The sequence below is a fragment of the Neolamprologus multifasciatus genome, chromosome 16, assembly GCF_963576455.1.
Source record: "Neolamprologus multifasciatus chromosome 16, fNeoMul1.2, whole genome shotgun sequence".
In the NCBI taxonomy this organism is placed as follows: Eukaryota; Metazoa; Chordata; class Actinopteri; order Cichliformes; family Cichlidae; genus Neolamprologus; species Neolamprologus multifasciatus.
The window spans coordinates 24507536-24527974 of NC_140454.1; the positions used below are offsets into that span (position 1 = coordinate 24507536).

The window sequence follows — 20439 nt, forward strand, 5'->3', positions numbered from 1 at the left end:
GAAAAGGCATCCCAAACCATTTTTGAAGAGCTGCTTGTATTTATTTAGTCTGCCTTGTTTGGTGTACTGCATAGGACACCAGTTGCATCGCTATATCTGAGCACTTTTTTTTTTTTGTTTGAATGGCTCTGACATATTGTGAGTCATTAGCCATATATGTGGAATTATTACCACCTTGCGGAACTTTTCTGGCTGTCTGCCTACTGACATGTAACACTGTGGACATCTTTCTGAGGCTTATTAGTTGGAAAACCCTCCAATTAGAGCTGCCCTCTTTCTGGCAGGCTGTCAGACCAATGACTGTATAAAAGAGCCACACAGGCACTAAATGAGAGGACATGTCACGATTCAAGGAAGTGACTTATCTTATTTCAGCAATCAGACTAGTCGTTGTCATCATTTACATCAATTAGATAAATTACATTATGAATTAATGGGGAAAAAATCTATTTAATGCCATAAAACTATAAGATTATTTACATTAAACCTTGTTGGACTGCTCCAGAAAAAGGGATAAATTGTATATCTATAGAAATTATTTGCTTTGAAATCACAGGTTAAAACATGAACTGTACATTGAGTTGGGCCAAAGATTTCTTGCCAAAGATTTCAATGAGCAAAACACTATGGTAATATTAAGATCCTGGGCATGTGCAAGATATATAAAAACTCTGTTTTGAATTTATATCAGATCAAACTTATTTTATTTTGCTAAAAAGGTAACTTTATTTCCTCCCTCATTAAAAAAATTACAAATTTAAGGCACTTCTTACATCAGTGAAAGCCTTTCTTGGTGTATGTGCAATACAGGCTTTCCCTGCTGTACCGCTGCTTTCACGTGCACATGTTGAGCTCAGCTTCAACAACATCATTTTTTGAAATTAAACATCTCAGAGAAGTACTCACCAAAGCAAATACTTTTTTTAAAGGGGGTGGTTTAAATATGATTTAAATATGATTTAAACCACCTAGAAATACGAAATGTTAGTTCAGCACCATGGACAGCGGAACTGGGTTCCTTCATAGATCTTTTAACAGTAATAGAGTGCAGGAAGGCGATATAATAAAATACTGTAAATGTGCTGCTTCCAAATGTCTAAAAATTTACTTCAACATCATGTTGATCAAACGCACGAACTTGCGAGTAGATTTATGTTTTTGCACGAAAAGGCGTCAGAGTTGAATGTGTAATGCGGACTTATAAAGTGGAAATTAATCCTGTGTGCGTGGCTCACATTCTCAACATCACCGCCATACAACAAGCCTTTGCAGTAAAGGCGCCTTGCCTTAATCATCAGCGAGCGAGGACATGCGCAAGATCATAAATCAGGCCTGAAATGTAACCTGGCAAAGTAAAGGTTTCATCTATTGCCAATATGATATTATGATATTGGAAAGCTTTTCCGCAGAGGTTGTGCGTCATGCCATTCTCTATTAGGTGCTATTTTCGTCCTGCCCTGGAAGACATTTATCCAGCATCTACCCACCCTGACAGCACCCAATAAACCCACCACTCCCATTCATCTCCACCCCTCCACCCACCTCCAGCCTCTCCCCCTCCCTCGCTTGGTCCGTCTCCCTCTCTGCTGCCGACCAGCATTTGTGATTTAAAAAACAACATAGTTGAATGGTGTTTGGTCGTCCAGGAGGATTACAGACTGGCACCGCAATATATCACAAATATAATTTGTCTCTTACACTTTTTGAATTTGGAGTCCCAGCTGTTGTGATCTATTTAGACCCGTTTTTCCAAAGCAAAGGTAAGAAAATTATATTTTGTAATGACTTTACTAAAATGATATGTGGTTGCCGAATATAACTGCATTTTACTGCATTGACAATCGATTTAAAGAGAGCTCAATAATTCAACATCGGCCTCTTGGCGCCATGGTGTCAGCGCAACGGGGAACCTCAGGTTTGAGTTTGAGCACGAACCTCATCAATGCAGCTGTTTTTATGAATCTGTTGGAAAACGGACCGGATTTTTTCCCCAATGCATCGCCATTACAAAGGAGTGCCCGACTTTTGCGCACAACAGAGTTACCTGAAACAGGCAAATGTGGGTGCAAATCTTTGAAAGCGTAAAGTTGTAAATACGTTGTGTTTTTTTACTTACTTAAGTCAAGTGACCGAAAGGAATATCTGTAAATGAGGGCGGATAACGCGTGTAAAACACGTTCAGCTGTTGTAAAGAACTAACTAAAGTAACACTAATGATGTGCGCACTCTTGGACTGATACCACTGGATCGAGTTTGCGTCGTTTCTGATTCCGATCTGTTGATTTAGTGAAACAAGCTGGAGTCCTTGCTGGATACGGTAAGATTCATGGTCGCAGTAGTTCCGAGCAGGAATTTGCAAATCGGTCATTTTATCTAAAATATAGTTTAACCTGAGGAGTTTAAACTATAATTGGCGAGTATATATAAATGTATTACTTGTTACACTTTCACTTTTACTAATTTTAACTTTGACATTTGGTAAAAATTATTATTATTATTATTATTATTATTATTATTATTGGGGGAAATGATTAGTTGTTCAGGCTAATATAACTTCGGTTAACAAGGAGCATTAAAACTGTAACAGCTGAATATTTGCAGTAAGCGTGCATGTGCGCAGAAAACCTGAAAAAGAAATTTGAAATACTTTGTAATTTCTAACGGCGTTGGAAGCACCTGGCATCACTTGGACTTAGCCAGTATTAGGATCCGACACACTGGTGATAAAATGCTTCTGTTTTGTTTCTTTTAAGAAATGTATTTGTCACACATTATTGTTTTCAGTTTGATTAAATTGATAGCTTTTGAAATGAAGTTCCATGTAGTTGCAGTTACAGTTTGTCTGCACTCCTTAAATTGTGTTTCTGCGGGTTGGGATTGTGTGTTTTTATTATTTCTGACAAAGCACAAATGTATCATTAAAGGGTTTTTTCCTTTGTTTCTTACAAGTTTTCTCCATGAGTATCCAGTCCGCGCGCAGCAGCACTTGATCTCGGCGGGGAAGCGGAGAAAAGGAAGATGACCATTCACGTCGAGGGTCTCGTGGCTATCGTGCTCTTCTATGTCCTGATTCTTTTTGTGGGGATCTGGGCTGCGTGGAAGAATAAGAACTCTGGAGTTGGCGATGGCTTAGATCGGAGCGAGAATATCATGGTTGGGGGAAGGGACATCGGCTTGTTCGTTGGTGGATTTACGATGACCGGTGAGTCTTTAAATCTGTATTTCTTGTTGTCTGTTCGACGGCAGCCACGTGCGCATTTTATCCAATTTTCATACCATGTAAGGTCCAAAAGGACAAAAAATAAATAAACTTTCCACTGACTAGGGTCTTCCGCTCCGTATTTTACGCACAGATTGCGCAGAAGTAGAAATTTCCATCACAGTTTTCACCATTATACTCATGCAGATCAGAAAACTTGAAATGTATATTTTCTTTTGATTTGTTAATTTACAAATAAGTTTTCTTCTTCTTTTTCAGCCACTTGGGTAGGAGGGGGCTACATTAATGGAACAGCAGAATATGTCTACCTCCCAGGTTTCGGCCTGGCCTGGGCACAGGCACCCTTTGGTTATGCTCTCAGCCTTGTATTAGGTAGGAAGCCTAGAAAAACTTGGATAAATAGATCTACTTATAGCGAGATTAAAAAGGGAAAGAGTTGCATCACCTAATGTAGTTAATGTAATGTAGTTTTAATGTAGTTAATGTACTTTTTGCCTAGAAATTAATATGCTTTCCTACTTTTAAGACAGAAATTCCTTTACATTAAATTCATATTGATATGATATTTAGGTGTAGGAAGACTGATATTTGTGCTATTAGACTGATATTAAAGTAAATGTAAATTTAAGCTGGCTTGCTGAAGCATATAGAATTTTGTCTATTCATTAAGGTTATTATACAGCATCAGCACACTTTATGTTAAGTTAGTAGTACTGTACAACATTGTAAAATGCTTCTCTCGTGCTTTTTGTCTGCATTACCTCAACATCTGGCATCACTCAGGGGGGCTTTTCTTTGCCAAACCCATGCGATCACGTGGATATGTGACCATGTTAGATCCCTTCCAGCAGCTATATGGAAAAAGGATGGGTGGTCTGCTGTTCATCCCTGCACTCATGGGAGAAATCTTCTGGTCTGCAGCCATTTTGTCCGCTTTGGGTAGGCATCCCAATGGATGAGATTGTGAATCTCACCACTTTAAATCTAATCTATGCTTTAGAATATACTGCATTGTATGCCCAAACTCATTGTGAGTGAAACATCAGGTTACCCAGATTTTAGTGAATTTTTTTTTTTCTTCTTCACTCTGGTTATATTTCCATGCAGGTGCAACTCTCAGTGTGATAGTGGATATAAATATCAACATGTCTGTGGTGATCTCAGCACTGATAGCCATCTTCTACACACTTGTTGGAGGACTTTACTCTGTTGCATACACAGATGTGGTCCAGCTCTTCTGTATCTTTCTGGGTTTGGTGAGTTTGGGAGCTACTTGACCAGCAGCTCTAATGATTTTAGCTAATATTTAAACCAAATCTTCTATCAGTTCTAGAAGATTTTCAAGTAACTTTTTAAGTAACATAACTTTAAAATCAAAATTTATACACACAGAATCATATCAAAACATAAAATTGATAAAAGCACCTTTTGTATCAACAACACAGGGTAGAGTAGAACTTGATTTCAACAGCCAGATTTTGAAATGGTATAAAAATACAATAATTCCATATTTACGTTTTATTGTATTAATGTTGCATTATGATTTTCTTCTTCTCCTTTCAGTGGATCAGTGTGCCTTTTGCTCTGTCCAATCCTGCCGTGTCAGACATCGGTGTTACAGCCAAGAAAACAATCTATCAATCTCCTTGGCTTGGGAAGATTGAGCCTGAAGACAATTGGCTCTGGGCGGACAACTTCTTTTTGCTTGTAAGCCATAACTTTTATCTGAAGTTTCACAGAGAGACAGTATACAACTCTAAAGTCAATTGCAGACACACTTTCACTGAAGTCTAAATGAAAGCATCGTGTTTAAGAGACCCATTCGTGGCACGTAGCATTTAATGGTTTCTTAGTACTGAAATGGAGTTCTTTACTAGAAACAAAGAGATTCACAGTATTCTTTTTAGACTGCTGATTGTAATGCATTGGTTTGGTGTTTCTGTTTCTAGATGTTGGGGGGGATTCCCTGGCAGGTCTATTTTCAACGGGTTCTTTCTGCTTCTTCAGCTACCTACGCCCAGGTCCTTTCATTCCTTGCTGCCTTCGGTTGCTTGGTCATGGCTGTCCCCTCTGTCCTCATAGGAGCTATAGGGGCTTCCACTGGTAATAATACACACAGAGACACAAACACAAATATGCACCCACAGGTGCATCAGACATTATTATTCTTAAAGCTAAAATGGGGTCCCATAATATTTTAATAAACTGAATTAGATGAGTGTGCAGAAACAGTTCTTTTTAAACAGTGTACCCAAGCGTAGTACATATAATCCTTTCTTTAAGCAGTAATGGAGCTAGCTGTCATTTGCATCCAGATTTACAAGGACAACAAAGACAGGTAGAAGTATGAATCACTATACAGTGCCACCGCTGCTTTATATGCACACACGCTGTTATGTCTGGATTGCAGCTGTTAAATCAGACTTTTTAGGCAAACACACGCTAATCAGAGACTAATCCAAGACGGATGTGCACACGCACAGACATGCACAGTGATTAAGCAGTAAATGAAACATCACAAGACAATCGAAACATCCAAGAACCTTATCCTTTATTCAAACGGGAAAGTGTGATCAAAGAGAGCACCCTGGCTTCATGGGGTTGTTTACACCCCACCAGCCCTTTTCTTTTTTCAGATGTGTAAATGCAGATGTATACAGTGTCTGGAGGGTAAACAGCAGACGGATGCTGTCACGACGTGCAGAGGAGAGAGAGCCATCAGACCATGGCAATTTAGTGAATATTACATCTGAAGAGAAGCTAATTAATCTGGTCCATCTGAAGTCGTTACTTGTAGAACTGGCACTAATCAACTACTGCCTATGAATATCTGGGGATGGGTAGAGAAAGACATAGACTGTGTACCTCTTGTGGAGGAGGAGGAGGGCAAAAAATAGTAGAAAGAAGGTTAGGGTAAAAGAGAGAGTTTGTAAAACAAGTAGTGTCAACTTGTGAGTGAAAAAAAATATTTTGTGTCTAAAGGAAAGGCAGAAGGAGATAGAGAGGAAGATCACCTGACTTGTAATTGAACTTATATTACATATATATATATATATATATATATATATATATATATATATATATATATATATATATATATATATATTAGGGGTGCAACGATACTCGTATCGATATAGAACCGTTCGATACAGTGCTTTCGGTTCGGTATGCATATGTATCGAACAATACAACATTTTTAATTTATTTTATCAACTTTCCTTCTGACGATGCTGTCTGTGTTGAGCGCTCAGTGGATCTGCGCTCGACAGTGCAGCCTAGGCGGAGTAGTCGAATACAGATTCACTGAGCGCAGGGCAAGCTAGCGAGACAGAAGCTAGGCTAGTTGCAACATGGCAAATTGAACCTCCCCCACCCTCATTCAGATCTGGCGTTTGGAACTATTTTGGTTTTCATGTGACGTATGACCCTGAAGGTAAGCCTGTCATGGACAAAAGTAAAACAGTATGTTGGATGTGCCAGCAATGCTCAATTGGTGGGAACTAGTGTGTTAGCGCAGTTAGCTCGTTAATGTGTTGACGTCTTCCAGCCCCACTCATGAGGCGATCCGCGGTAGCTCGTTAACGGAGATTTTCCGTGTTGTGACGTTAACGTCATTTCAGATTAACGCTGACAGCAATAGTGGGAACACAACCAATATGACTGCACATTTACTCCGACATCATCCTAGTGCAAAGACAAGTGGATGCAGACAAAAACAAGCATGCATGCTACAAACTTTACCCGAGTCGTTTAGACAGCCGTTAGCACATGATTCTCCTTATGGGGACCTGATATGTTTAATATGCTGCTGAGAATATAGCCCAGAAGAAGCGTATAGTATAGCTTTTATTTTGGAAAGAGACATTTCTCCATAATAAACTCTCTTTTCCAAAGATGAGTGATTCCTCAATCAGATACAGGGCTCGCAAAATCGCTAGCCCGACGTCCTGGGGCTTTTTTCCAGTCGGGCTACCAAAATCTATCTCTGCCCTGCCCCTCGGCCTATAGTAGGAAGGAAAAATATATGTCAATGCTTTTGCATTCTTTCGGAAATGTAGCTGGGTAATTATGTCATTGGCATCGGCCACTGTCAATATGTGACATATTGAAATCGCGTTTGAATTTGCGCTTGTTTTTTGCTTTCACTTTGCAATCGCGTGAACTGTGTATAGAGAGCGACAGTACTGATTGGTGAGTGATGATAATTTGCGCACCAATTCCTCTGACATCGTCTTATCAATCGTTAGCTTACTATGCAAACATGACAAGTGAAATCTCCCGCAGCTTAAACATGTGAGAGGTTGATCGCGCAGAGAATCGCTGAGCTTTACGTTAGTGCCTGTGTAAAAGCAGCAGGATATATATTTTAGTTCTGCTGAGCCAAATAAGACAGGTCAGGGTGAAGAAGTGACAAAACGGAAAAGTTATGACAAATCAGACTATAAGGCAAAAAGAAAGTGCAGCTTTATGGTTTCATGGACAAAAGAATTTCTGTGGCTGCAATATGACGAGCTAAATAACCAGGGCTGCACATAAGTGGTCCGCAGGTGCGCATTCGCTGTCAAACTAAAAACCCGCACAAGATAAGAAGTTGCAATGCGTGTTTGCGTACATAAGATTTTCAGGAGGAGGACAGACATTTGTTTAGAACTCTTAAAGATGTCGAAGAAGCTCCTTTAAGCAGTTACTGTGATGTTCCTCCACCTCCAAAGAAATGTCAGAAGGAGTCCGAACCACAAAAGAAGCACGTATTCTCGGAAAAGTGGTTGCAGGAGGTGAGCTGGCTTCAAACAAATGATGAACGCACAGAGATGTGGTGCAGAATGTGCCGTGAAAATTTAATAAATGACAAATTAATAAAAAGGCATGAACATTTTTTTGTATCGAAAAAATATCGAACCGTGACACCAAAGTATCGAACCGAACCGAACCGTGAATTTTGTGTATCGTTGCACCCCTAATATATATATATATATATATATATATATATGGCTCCTTCATCAGGAACTCAATGGGAATGTGGCGTACAACACTAGAAGCCAACTCCAAGCCCATAGCACAAGTCACCATCAAGTGCGGGATCTACCAGGGAGATGCTCTGTCCCCACTGCTGTTCTGCATAGGCCTGAACCCCCTCAGTGAGATCATTAACAAGACTGGCTACGGATACCGACTACGGAATGGAGCAGTTGTCAGCCACCTCCTGTACATGGATGACATCAAGCTGTATGCCAAGAGTGAACGAGACATCGATTCACTGATGCACACCACCAGGTTATACAGCAATGACATTGGAATGTCGTTCGGACTGGAGAAGTGTAGTCGGATGGTAACAAAGAGAGGGAAGGTAGTTAGAACTGAGGAGATCAAACTACCAGAAGGCAACATTGCAGACATAGAGGACAGTTACAAGTACCTGGGGATCCCGCAGGCGAATGGGAACCATGAAGAGGCCGCTAGAAAAGCTGCAACCACCAAGTACCTGCAGAGGGTCAGGCAAGTCCTGAGGAGTCAGCTGAACGGTAAGAACAAGATCCGGGCCATCAACACGTACGCCCTGCCCATGATCAGGTACCCTGCTGGGGTAATAGGCTGGCCAAAGGAGGAGATAGAAGCCACTGACATAAAGACAAGAAAGCTCCTTACCATGCATGGAGGGTTTCACCCCAAGTCCAGCACACTGAGGCTGTACGCTAAGCGGAAGGAAGGTGGCCAGGGACTGGTGAGTGTCAGCACCACAGTCCAGGATGAGACAACAAACATCCAAGAATACATCACGAAGATGGCCCCAACTGACAGCATGCTCAGTGAATACCTCAGGCAGCAGAAACCCAAGAAAGAGGAGGGAGACGAGGAACCATCATGGAAGGACAGGCCCCTGCACGGTATGTACCACCGGCAGATAGAGGAGGTGGCTGATATCCAGAAATCCTACTAGTGGCTGGACAAAGCTGGGCTGAAAGATAGCACAGAGACACTAATCATGGCAGCACAAGGACAAGCTCTGAGTACAAGATCCATAGAGGCTGGGGTCTATCACACCAGGCAAGACCCCAGGTGTGCAGGCTGTGTAAAGATGCCCCAGAGACAATCCAGCACATAACAGCAGGGTGCAAGATGCAAGCAGGCAAGGCATACATGGAACGCCATAACCAAGTGGCCGGCATAGTGTACAGGAACATCTGTGCCGAATATAACCTGGAAGTCCCGAGGTCAAAATGGGAGATGCCCCCAAGGGTGGTGGAGAATGACCGAGCTAAGATCCTGTGGGACTTCCAAATACAGACGGACAAAATGGTGGTGGCTAACCAACCGGACATAGTGGTGGTAGACAAACAGAAGAAGACGGCCGTAGTGATCGATGTAGCGGTTCCGAATGACAGCAATATCAGGAAGAAGGAACACGAGAAGCTGGAGAAATACCAAGGGCTCAGAGAAGAGCTCGAGAGGATGTGGAGGGTGAAGGTAACGGTGGTCCCCGTGGTAATCGGAGCACTAGGTGCGGTGACTCCCAAGCTAGGCGAGTGGCTCCAGCAGATCCCGGGAATAACATCGGAGATCTCTGTCCAGAAGAGCGCAGTCCTGGGAACAGCTAAGATACTGCGCAGGACCCTCAAGCTCCCAGGCCTCTGGTAGAGGACCCGAGCTTGAAGGATAAACCGCCCGCAGGGGCGTGCTGGGTGTTTTTATATATATATATTCAACATAGCCTGTCAGAACTATTGGCTCCCTTATGATGTTAACCATTATCAATGATTAATCGACAACAGTTAAATGCAATTAATCAACATAATGTCCATAATTATTTAATACTGACTCATATGCTTCCATGGATCATTAACAAGCCAGTATATTACTCTCATCTATGTTGAACTGGGGTCTAGTTTTCAGTCAGTATCCAGTTTAATTCGTACTATTATTACTGTGGCTTTGTTTATTGTGTTTAGACCAACAGCAGATTGAATCTGTGCTGCTATTAAGGCACCTAGGCACATTAAGGCCTTTTGTTTCTCAGCTTTAAAGCATGTGTATCCACTGAGAGCATGAACTTTTTTTGTCTGAAAAGCTAAGGGATCAAAAATTGTAATAAAGAAATCCGTACACTTAATTTTCTGCAGGGTGGCCGGAAAAGTAATGCTATTAATCTTAAAATGTGAATGTGTGCCAGGTACAGTTTGTTCATCTTTAGTTATGTTGTGTTACTACCTCATGCAAGGCACTTTCTTTCTGTTTTTTGTTCTAACCAATAATTAAGACAAATGCTGATGACTGTTTTTCTAATTTAACACATAGATAATCTTGACAGTTGAGTGCAAAGATTGACTGGTTGGCTAAATGTTTCACTAGAGCCGTAATAATAAGCTGTGAAATTTGCATTGTTTACAATTATCAGTTTTTATCTATTTCTCATGTCCTGATTCAGACTGGAACCAAACTACATATGGTTCCCTCCCTCCAAAGGATAAGGATGAGTCTGACATGATCCTTCCTATAGTCCTTCAGCACCTCTGCCCACCATACATCTCCTTCTTTGGTCTGGGGGCTGTGTCAGCTGCGGTCATGTCATCAGCAGACTCATCCATACTCTCAGCCAGCTCCATGTTTGCCAGGAACATTTATCAGCTGGCGTTTCGGCAGTCGGTAAGAGCAATATTCCTAGCACACACGTACGTCTGCACAATTTCAGCAAGTGGTTCCAAACATCAGTCAGCCTATCGATAAATCAACTTTATTTTCACACAAAAAAACCAACCAAACAAGAGCCTACAGCAGAAATTAAATGTGCACTTTATCGAATTTGCTTAATACCCGAAACCTCAAGATGGAAATCTTTGTAAGTTGTTTGTGTTATAATTATTTGTTAGATAATGTTAGATGGTTAGACAATCTGCTAAATTGGTCCCACTGAGATTTCCTGCTATTCATTCCCATCACATTTGTAACAGACATTAATTTTCAGAATTGTGAAAATTTCTGTGGATGCTAATACTGTGCGAAAGTCTTAAGTCAACCTGCTTTTCTTTATATTTTGGTAGGAAAAAATATATTTAGGCATCCTTTTATTGCACTAACTGTGTATTTGGGAGCATTGTCATTCTAAAAAAATGAAAAATGAAACAATTGCTAATCAGATGCTTGCCAGTTTTTCCAAGATCCCCCACACCACTGGTTGAAATGCAAACCCAAACCTCGGTTGTGTTGTAAAAGTGGCTAGACACATATTTATACCTCTCTTCTGGTTTCCTTTGAACATATTAATTATGATTGGAGGGAAAAAATAAATACAATTTGGATTAATCACTCGATAAGACCTGTTGCCATTGATTTTAAGACCAAATAGTGCCCTACAGTGTTGTTTTGTTGTACCACTGAGCTCACCTTTTCTCAACATCCAGTTTCCCTGAATAATAAGAGTATGGAGAAGGAAATGAGTGAATAATTTCAAACAGAACCTACATCTCCAAGCACTTTCGTATCTAAGTGCAACCTCACACAGACACTACTTTAGTTGTAGGCTCTAATCTTTAATCTGAACTGACTTTCATTTAAGTTAACACCCTATTCCCCTCCAGTTGTTGTGTTTCTCTCTTTACTCTTTTATCCCTTTCATCTCCCTTACAGGCCTCAGATCGGGAGATTGTTTGGGTGATGCGCCTGACCATCTTTGTGTTCGGAGCTCTGGCCACTGCCATGGCATTGTTAACAGGATCAGTATACGGCCTGTGGTACCTGAGCTCTGATCTGGTCTATGTCATCATATTCCCCCAACTTCTCAGTGTACTGTTCGTTAAGGGCACCAACACCTATGGTTCTGTGGCTGGTTATATCTTTGGTCTTCTGCTGCGCATTGGTGGAGGGGAGCCCTACCTCAAACTACCTCCATTCATCTATTACCCCGGCTGGGTGACCCAGGAGAAGGTCCATCACCTCACTGGAGATGTAGAGCACTTTGTCCAGCAGAGGTTCCCCTTCAAGTCTGTGTCCATGGTGGCATCCTTCTTGGCCAATGTGTTTTTTTCTTACCTGACAAAGTATCTATTTGAAAGTGGTATGCTATCACATAAGTACGACTTCCTGGATGCTGTTGTTTCCAAGCACAGCAAGGAGATAATGGACAAGGCAACACTGGTAAGCAACCATGATAACATAATTCTTTCAGAGATGGCTCCTGTCAGGCAGGTCTTGGGTGCCTCACTTGCTGGGACCTTTACCAACACGGAGGTCCTCAGTGATGATGGGGCATCTAGTCCAGAGGCTTTTCACAATGAAGATTAGACATTTAAGGCACAAAGTAAACTAGAACCAAGGAATGTAAAGAAGAAGGAACAGTCAAAAGAGGCATCAATATTCTTCAGGAAAATTACTACTGCCACACTGGGAGCCAAATCAACAGAGCATCTGCTGTGGCTTTCAAGTGACTCCAAAAGTTTCTGACGGCAATATGGTGCCTCCTTCTTTTTGAGATTCCTTGCCTAGAAACAGCAAACGGACTCAATCACCTGTGCGAATCATGCCACACTCATTCTTGTGTTTTCTTATCATGACTCTGTGAAACTTCAACCATTTTCATTTAAGTGCTGCTATAGTGATCGGAGGAACTTTGGATGGATGTACAGCGGGCCTATATGAGCAAGTCTACAAGGATTTGTTGTGGATCATGAAAATAGTGCAATATCTAACCAAGAAACTGTGTCCACATTTACAAGTCATTATTTAAAGCATAATATACGTAAGTTCGTTTACATGCACCTGACAACTAAGCTTTTATCATACTTTGAGTTTCATGTAGAACAACGTTATTGATAGAGCAATAATATTTTTAGGACCCACATTGTACAGCTAGATACATTTTACTGAATTTGATTTTTACCATGTCTTGTTTAAACCTGAAGACCAGTAGATGTTTGCAAGTTTTATGTTCTGTCTTCAGCTCGATTTAATCTTCTTGCTGAAGTCCATAATTATATGACCAAACCCTGACTTAACCAAATAGAAGATACTGACTAAATCAGCAAAATCCCAAACAGTGTTCCATAAAAAAAAAATTTCATTCACTGCCAACACTTAGCAAGCTAACTACCATCTTTGTTGTATTGACAAGATTACACTAAACAAAAGAGATCAATGAGTGACAGCATAGGAAGAATGCATCGTGGGGGTGTTTTATAGATACAGGGCAAAATTATCATTCATTTGAATGCAATGGGTGGCCCAGTGGTGTTGTGGTTAACACGCTCGCCTTACACCCGAAAGATCACCAGTTCATAACTGAGAGGAGACACAAAGCCAGCCTCAGGAGGTCACAAGCTAATGTACTCCCACTATTTTGACCCAAGTCTCTACCCGGATAAATGGCAGGGTGTCGTCAGGAAGGGCGTCCACTGTAAAAATCCATGCCAAATAAAATCTGCGGATACATCCTCTGTGGTGTAACTAAGGGAGCCACCGAAAGTACCTATCCCTACAGATTAATGAAGCTTCTGCTCAGCTCTGTTTTGATCTTTGCTATTCCTGTCAGTACTGACGAGTCCCTAAAGTTACAACTTTATTGTAACTTTAACCCAATCTCTTTAATGTGAGCTGATGAGACGGTGATAGTGAAATCAGAAAACCAAAACAGCAAGTAAAACGACAACAATAGTCTGGAGCACAAAAGAGTGGTTCTGAGCTCGGTGATGTAGTCATTTGATCCAGTATTTATTCTAAAATAAAGTTTGATGGCCACAGGGAGACATAAAGAATGATCATAAGCTTCCTGCTACTGACGCTAAAGTTCTGCACTGAACCTAAATTGTGTGCTGCTGAATCATCATGAATCAGAGTAATTAGACAGGAGCTCTGACTTTATATCACGCCACCCCGTGACCTTTCTTTACCCTTGTACTTTCCAGGCAGCCATTGTCTTCCCTTCATTTCAATGCATTATGAAAATCAATTTGCTATCGTTGTTTTTGTCAAACATACAATGGGAATACATCTTTAAACTACCATTCATTTACAGCTGGAATGGTAACACTGACACCAGTAAAAGCACATGATGTTCATTTTGCAAACAGATTTTATAAATGACTGGAACCTAATAGCAGCCTGGAAATAAATCTCAATGCAAGACGCGACAGTGAACTTTGAAAGTAATCATGAACACTTCAGTGATTTTTATTTTTAACATGAACTCACAGAAGCCATTTTGAAATATGTGTGAGTGTGTGTGTGTGTGTGTGTGTGTGTGTGTGTGTGTGTGTGTGTGTGCGCGTGCACCTATGATAGTTTGTTTTCTCATCCTAAAGCTGTATTGACTGGCCAGCCACCGCAGGTTAGTGGGGACAGGAAATGATTGTTCCTCCCAGGATGGTGTTAGTAGCACCAGTCATCATCGATCCGGCCCCAAGTCGATCAGCCCTCAGGACATTTGATTAATGCTGCACAGAGGTTCAAAAATGATGGTTTGTAAGGAGTGTGTTACAGTGCGATATTAGCGATGAACGTTGAAGTGTTACTTGATTGAGCACCCTCATACATTGTTCACTTTAAGTCCTTACATTGTCACGGGCCTGGCAGTTTTCAACTACCGGACACACTGCTGCCCTGTGTGGAAAAAAGAACAAAAGAAACAAAAAAATCTGTCAAGTTAAGAAGATTTTTGGCATTGTTATGTGTTACTGTTGTCCAGTTGACTTCACTGTGTTTATCTCCTCTTAGCATCGTTGTGGTTCGTTGGTGTCTTTTTGAATCTTATGGACTTGCCTTAATTCAAACGTCAGTGGTAAAAAATGAGTGATTTAGGAACATGTTGAAAAGGTGACATGTATGAAATATTTTTCCATTGAAGGATAAGGCTGGTAATATTCTAGACCTTTTTGTCAACAATTATTACCAAGTGAGACCGAAATCAACAATGTGTTAGTCGGTCTTTTGGTCCACTCTGACCTCAAAAAGTTTAGCGAACTATACCTGGTTTAAATTTTTCCCTCAAGATCACCTTCTCAGATAGCTTCTTGTGCTGCTGCTATGTTTGCGTTGCTTTCTGATAGTCCTGCTATGACCACTTGCTCTGTGAGATTTTATCACAGACCTCAAAATTGTGCACAAACCTTAACATCTGCTTCAAAGTGATCGAGGTTTGTAGGTTCAAACCATGAAGGAGCAACATCAGCTCATGAGTACGACAGGAAGTGTGAGACTACCATTGTGGAGTCCTACTGCTCTACTGGCATCTGAAAAAACATGACCTCAAACGATGTGAGCACTTGCCCAAAATATAAATGGAGTTGAAGCTTTACTGTCGGAGATCAAGCATAACTGGCAGAGGTACAAGTGAATGTGACTGCTACTGAGTGACAAAAAATAGCAGATGTGCTGGAAGCTGTCTGGACTTGCACCAGTAGGTGATCTTGAACAGGCAATGGGTCCTGTTTTAATCTGGAAAGTTTAAGGATTTTAACTGGCTGTTTCCCAAATTTTTTCAACCTTCTACATGATCCTTATTGATCCCAGAAGTATGGTGTTTTGTTTTGGGGGTAGAAAAGCTAAGGTTTCGTCTTCAGTGGCAAAACTTGTTACGATCATATTATTTATGATTTTTGCCTTTTTAGGCAATTAGGTCGCAATGTAAAAGATGTAGAATAACACCAGCCTTCATCCTTTAAAATGTCAGAATGGCCTTGAAGTTAGTCTACAGAGAGCAAAGGGGACTTGATCCCCATGTGCAGCCATATCAGCTGAGGTATAGTAGGACCTACTAGATCCTGATCTGACCTGAACCAGTTTTGGGATCGATGATAAATCAGCTTCAGCTTCAAACAGGGCGGTCTGGTCTGATGCTATGCAAAGTGTCAGGCAATCTCATTGGACTTAAATGTGAATGTAAATGTTCTCCTCAACAGATGAGTGTGTAGTTTCCAGGGTTCATCCACAAACCCGAGCGCACACGCAGAAAAGAATCAACGTCAGCTGGTGGACTGACACGTTTTTGGCTCTATGTCGTAAATAACAATGACGCTGTATTTTTGTGTGATAAATGTATATACCAGAAAAAAAAAGAAAAAAGCATAGGAACAAATTAGTTTAAATGCAGCACTGAAAATGATGTTTGTTGACAGTGAAATTACAGCTATTTATTTATTTATTCATGCAGTGTCTATAAGAGTATAGTTGTAATTGTGAGGTCACTTGAATAAATTATATTCATTTAGCAAAGTACTGAGTTGGTCTTCTTTCATCTATGCATACCCACACGTTTGTTCTATAGTGTATTAAATGTAGAGATGAGACAGTAACGGCAGAACGGCATTACGGTAAGACAGTGAATGATAGTTATGGCTTACAGTATGCCTCCAAGTAATAAATGTGTGTCGACTGTGTGTCGACTGTGTGTGTGTGTGTGTGTGTGTGTGCGTGTGTGTGTGTGTGTTGTCTACTAGAGGTTTTAATCTACAGGCTGCCACCCACATGGAATCATCAATCAAAATGCTCACCTCCGAATCTGATAACTGCCAAAACTGTCAAGGCTGTCAATCAGTCTAACGCACGCACACACGCACACACACACACACACGCACACACACACAAATAAACAGTCTGGACCCCAGCATGACCCCTGGCTGGTGGAAGACCTCTTCAAATTGCATTGTTTCCTCCTCACAGTATTACGTTCAGTAAAAGGTGAGTCATGTCCAATACTGCACCAGATTTGTTATACAGGGTGGGCCATTTATATGGATACACCGTAATAAAATGGGAATGGTTGGTGATACTAAAGTCCTGTTTGTGGCACATTAGTATATGTGCAGGGGCAAACTCCTCGAGATGGGTGGTGACCATGGTGGCCATTTAGAAGTCGGCCATCTTGGATACAACTTTTGTTTTTTCAATAGGAAGAGGGCCATGTGACACATCAAACTTATTGGTAATGTCACAAGAAAAACAATGGTGTGCTTGGTTTCAACGTAACTTTATTCTTTCATGAGTTATTTACAAGTTTCTCTTTGTTCACAGCCATTGACATGTCGAAGAGGTTAACACGTGAGGAGCGGATCAAAATTGTGCTGATATCTCGAGAACGCAGTAACCGGGTCAGTGCAGCAGATTTCAATGCAAGACACCCTACGAGACCACCCATCTCCCACGCTACAGTTAGCAAACTGCCTGCTAAGTTTTGTGAAACTGGTTCAGTGTTGGATTTGCCAAAATGTGGACGCAAGAAAACTGTCACTAATGAAGAAACATCAGTGGCTGTCCTAGCTTCATTCAGCAAGAGCCCACAGCATAGCACTCGCCGCATGTCACTGGAGAGTGGCATTAGTCAAACATCCCTTCGGCGGATATTAGCTACTCACAAATAGCACCCTTACAAACTCCAGCTACTGCAGCATCTCATCGAGGATGACCCAGATCGGCGCACAGAATTTGCAGAATGGGCAAAACAAAAATTGGAACAGGACCCTCAGTTCACGAAGAAGATTTTGTTCAGTGATGAGGAAAACTTTTATGTGAATGGTGAAGTTAACAAACAAAACCACCGCTATTGGTCTGACACTAACCCACATTGGATGGATCCCTCCAAGACTGTTGGAACAACAAAAGTGAAGGTTTGGTGTGGTATATGGGGTACAACGATAGTGGGTCCATTCTTCATCAATGGAAACCTCAAGGCCACTGGATATTTGAAATTGCTACATGATGATGTCCCTCTTTATGCACTGAAGCTGGCACGTTCCCTGAGTTTTTCCAGCAAGATGGTGCACCACCACATTATGGGTGCCAGGTCCGAGCATTCCTAGATGAACAGTTTCCTGGAAAGTGGATTGGTCATCGTGGGCCAGTTGAATGGCCCCCAAGGTCTCCTGATCTGACCCCCTTAGACTTTTATCTTTGGGGTCATCTGAAGGCAATTCTCTATGGTGTGAAGATACGAGATGTTCAGCACCTGAAACTACGGATACTGGATGCCTGTGCTGGCATTTCTCCTGCGGTGTTGCTATCAGTGTGTGAAGAGTGGGAGAAGAGGGTTGCATTGACAATGCAATGGGCAGCACATTAAACACATTTTATAAGTAGTGAGAAACTTGTAAATAACTCATGAAAGAATAAAGTTACGTTGAAACCAAGCACACCATTGTTTTTCTTGTGACATTACCAATAAGTTTGATGTGTCACATGGCCCTCTTCCTATTGAAAAAACAAAAGTTGTATCCAAGATGGCCGACTTCTAAATGGCCACCATGGTCACCACCCATCTTGAGGAGTTTGCCCCCTCACATATACTAATGTGCCACAAACAGGACTTTAATATCACCAACCATTCCCATGTTATTACGGTGTATCCATATAAATGGCCCACCCTGTAGATTATGGCCACTAGTCAGGGCTTTAGTATGCTGGAATACTGTAGATAGTGAAAAAATGGAGGATTCATGGATGTATAGAAGAAGGATAGGGTATAGGGATAGGATAAGGGTAGATGAAAAGCTGGAAAGTGTAATAAGTAATGTAGATGTTTTCTTCCTTAGCAGAGCCCTTTGTGTTCCACGTGCAACCCTGTGATGTTCATCGTGTGTTTATCATCATAAACCTCTGACTGAACTCCCAGCTGATGTCTTTGTGTCTCCATGGATCCATATATGTACTCCCTTTTAACCCTGTAGGCTAGCCTCAGGCATCATAATGCAAACTTTGTCTTCACTGAAGCTTTCTCTGTGTTTAACACAACAAAGAATTCCCTGAACATTCCCTGAACTAGCATGCAATTCACACACACACACACACACACACACACACACACACACACACACACACACACACACACACACATATATATATATTTCAGCCCTGCAGCACAACTCATGACTTATTCTGTCTAAAATGACAAAAAGTCAGGAAAGCCAGCTGAAAATGCTGATGAAGAAACAACAAATTACAGACTTGGACTCACATCTTTTATTTATTGATTATTTTACATTTTAAATGCTTTTGAGACTGAGAGTTTAATAAGTGATTGGCTCAGTGCTTAAGTGCAGCTGTTTTTGTGCTTCCAGACACACTGACAGAACTTCAAGTAGCTCTTCCTTTAGAAATCATATTTTGTAAAAAAAAGTATCTGCTGCTTAATTAAATGAATAACAATCCTGCCATGTCATTACTTTATACCCACGTGTCCAGGAAAGGCCCTGGTATGACTTAAAGAGGTTGCCAGCGAATCACAAGCCTCCGATAGCCAATCCTCCTCCTCTTAATGGGGCTAAATAAGATTTCTAACACAAGCTCCCTCTTGTGACTTCTCAAATTTAGTGTTTCCGGGTTCTTAACTCAACCATGAAACATGGAGTCAGAGAAGGCCTGTCTGGCTCTTTTCTGTCATCCTTTTGCAGCCTCTAGCAAACAAAAGCTCCCAATAGGAGACACTTATCCCTTGGGGGATGCATCATGAATGATGTTGGGTGTAAAAATCTGTCAAATCAAAAATATGTGGAGCTACCTGCTGTGTGACCCCTTATTAATAAGAGAGTAGCCAAAAGTAGCATTTTTACAATATTGAGCTGGACTTGTCAAACAAGACAAGGTCTGCATGGCGTCTGATCTAAAGGCTGTCTGTTTCTGAATGGACTGCTGAATGGTCTGTTTCTGAATGGTGGAGGAGCTTTTACTTTTAATCTGCATCCCAGGCAACTCTAAAATGTTTGGCTGTAGAGAAAGATGGAGAGAGGGGCGAAATACTGTAAGCTATCCATAATTCTTTATGAGACAGTGTGAGCCAAGACTAGATAGCCGCATACATTTTAAACTAATAGGTTAATAGGAATAAGCGGTAAAATGCATGAACAGCTCAGAGCCAAGTAGCCTACTGGAAACAGAGTGAAAGGTGTGGAAGAAAAAGAACTCACTTTGATTCTGGCTACAAGCTAAGTTATCCTTAATGAATAAAAGACACTGTGCAAAATGATCATGAGCAATCAGTTAAATCAGTTAAGTAAACAGTTAAGCAATCAGCCTAAGTTAGGAAGCAAACGGAAAAATGAAAACAGTAGCAGATAAAATGCAATAACAGACATAAAGGCATAAAAGAAAAAAATAGAATGCTAAAGAAAGATGTGAGCTGGATGAAGAAAAAAAGAGAGCAAGAGAGATGATGTCGTTTATAGAAGTAAATCTTGGCCCATTTAGTGCTTTCTCAATAAGGGCAGTGGATGAGGGCCAGTCTGGAAAACAGTCATCGTCATTAT

General features: G+C 41.1%; 1 protein-coding gene across 1 annotated transcript; it reads left to right on the forward strand.

The window, feature by feature from the left end:
* Positions 1–25: 25 nt before the first annotated feature.
* Positions 26–18239, forward strand: LOC146500881 (high-affinity choline transporter 1-like). Its single transcript, XM_085136582.1, has 9 exons — positions 26–1760; positions 2950–3202; positions 3479–3592; positions 4004–4159; positions 4328–4476; positions 4784–4927; positions 5170–5323; positions 10644–10861; positions 11843–18239. The coding sequence occupies exons 2-9, from the start codon at positions 3019–3021 to the stop codon at positions 12494–12496; spliced, it is 1773 nt and encodes a 590-aa protein (XP_084992708.1). The 5' UTR covers positions 26–1760; positions 2950–3018; the 3' UTR covers positions 12497–18239.
* Positions 18240–20439: the final 2200 nt, after the last annotated feature.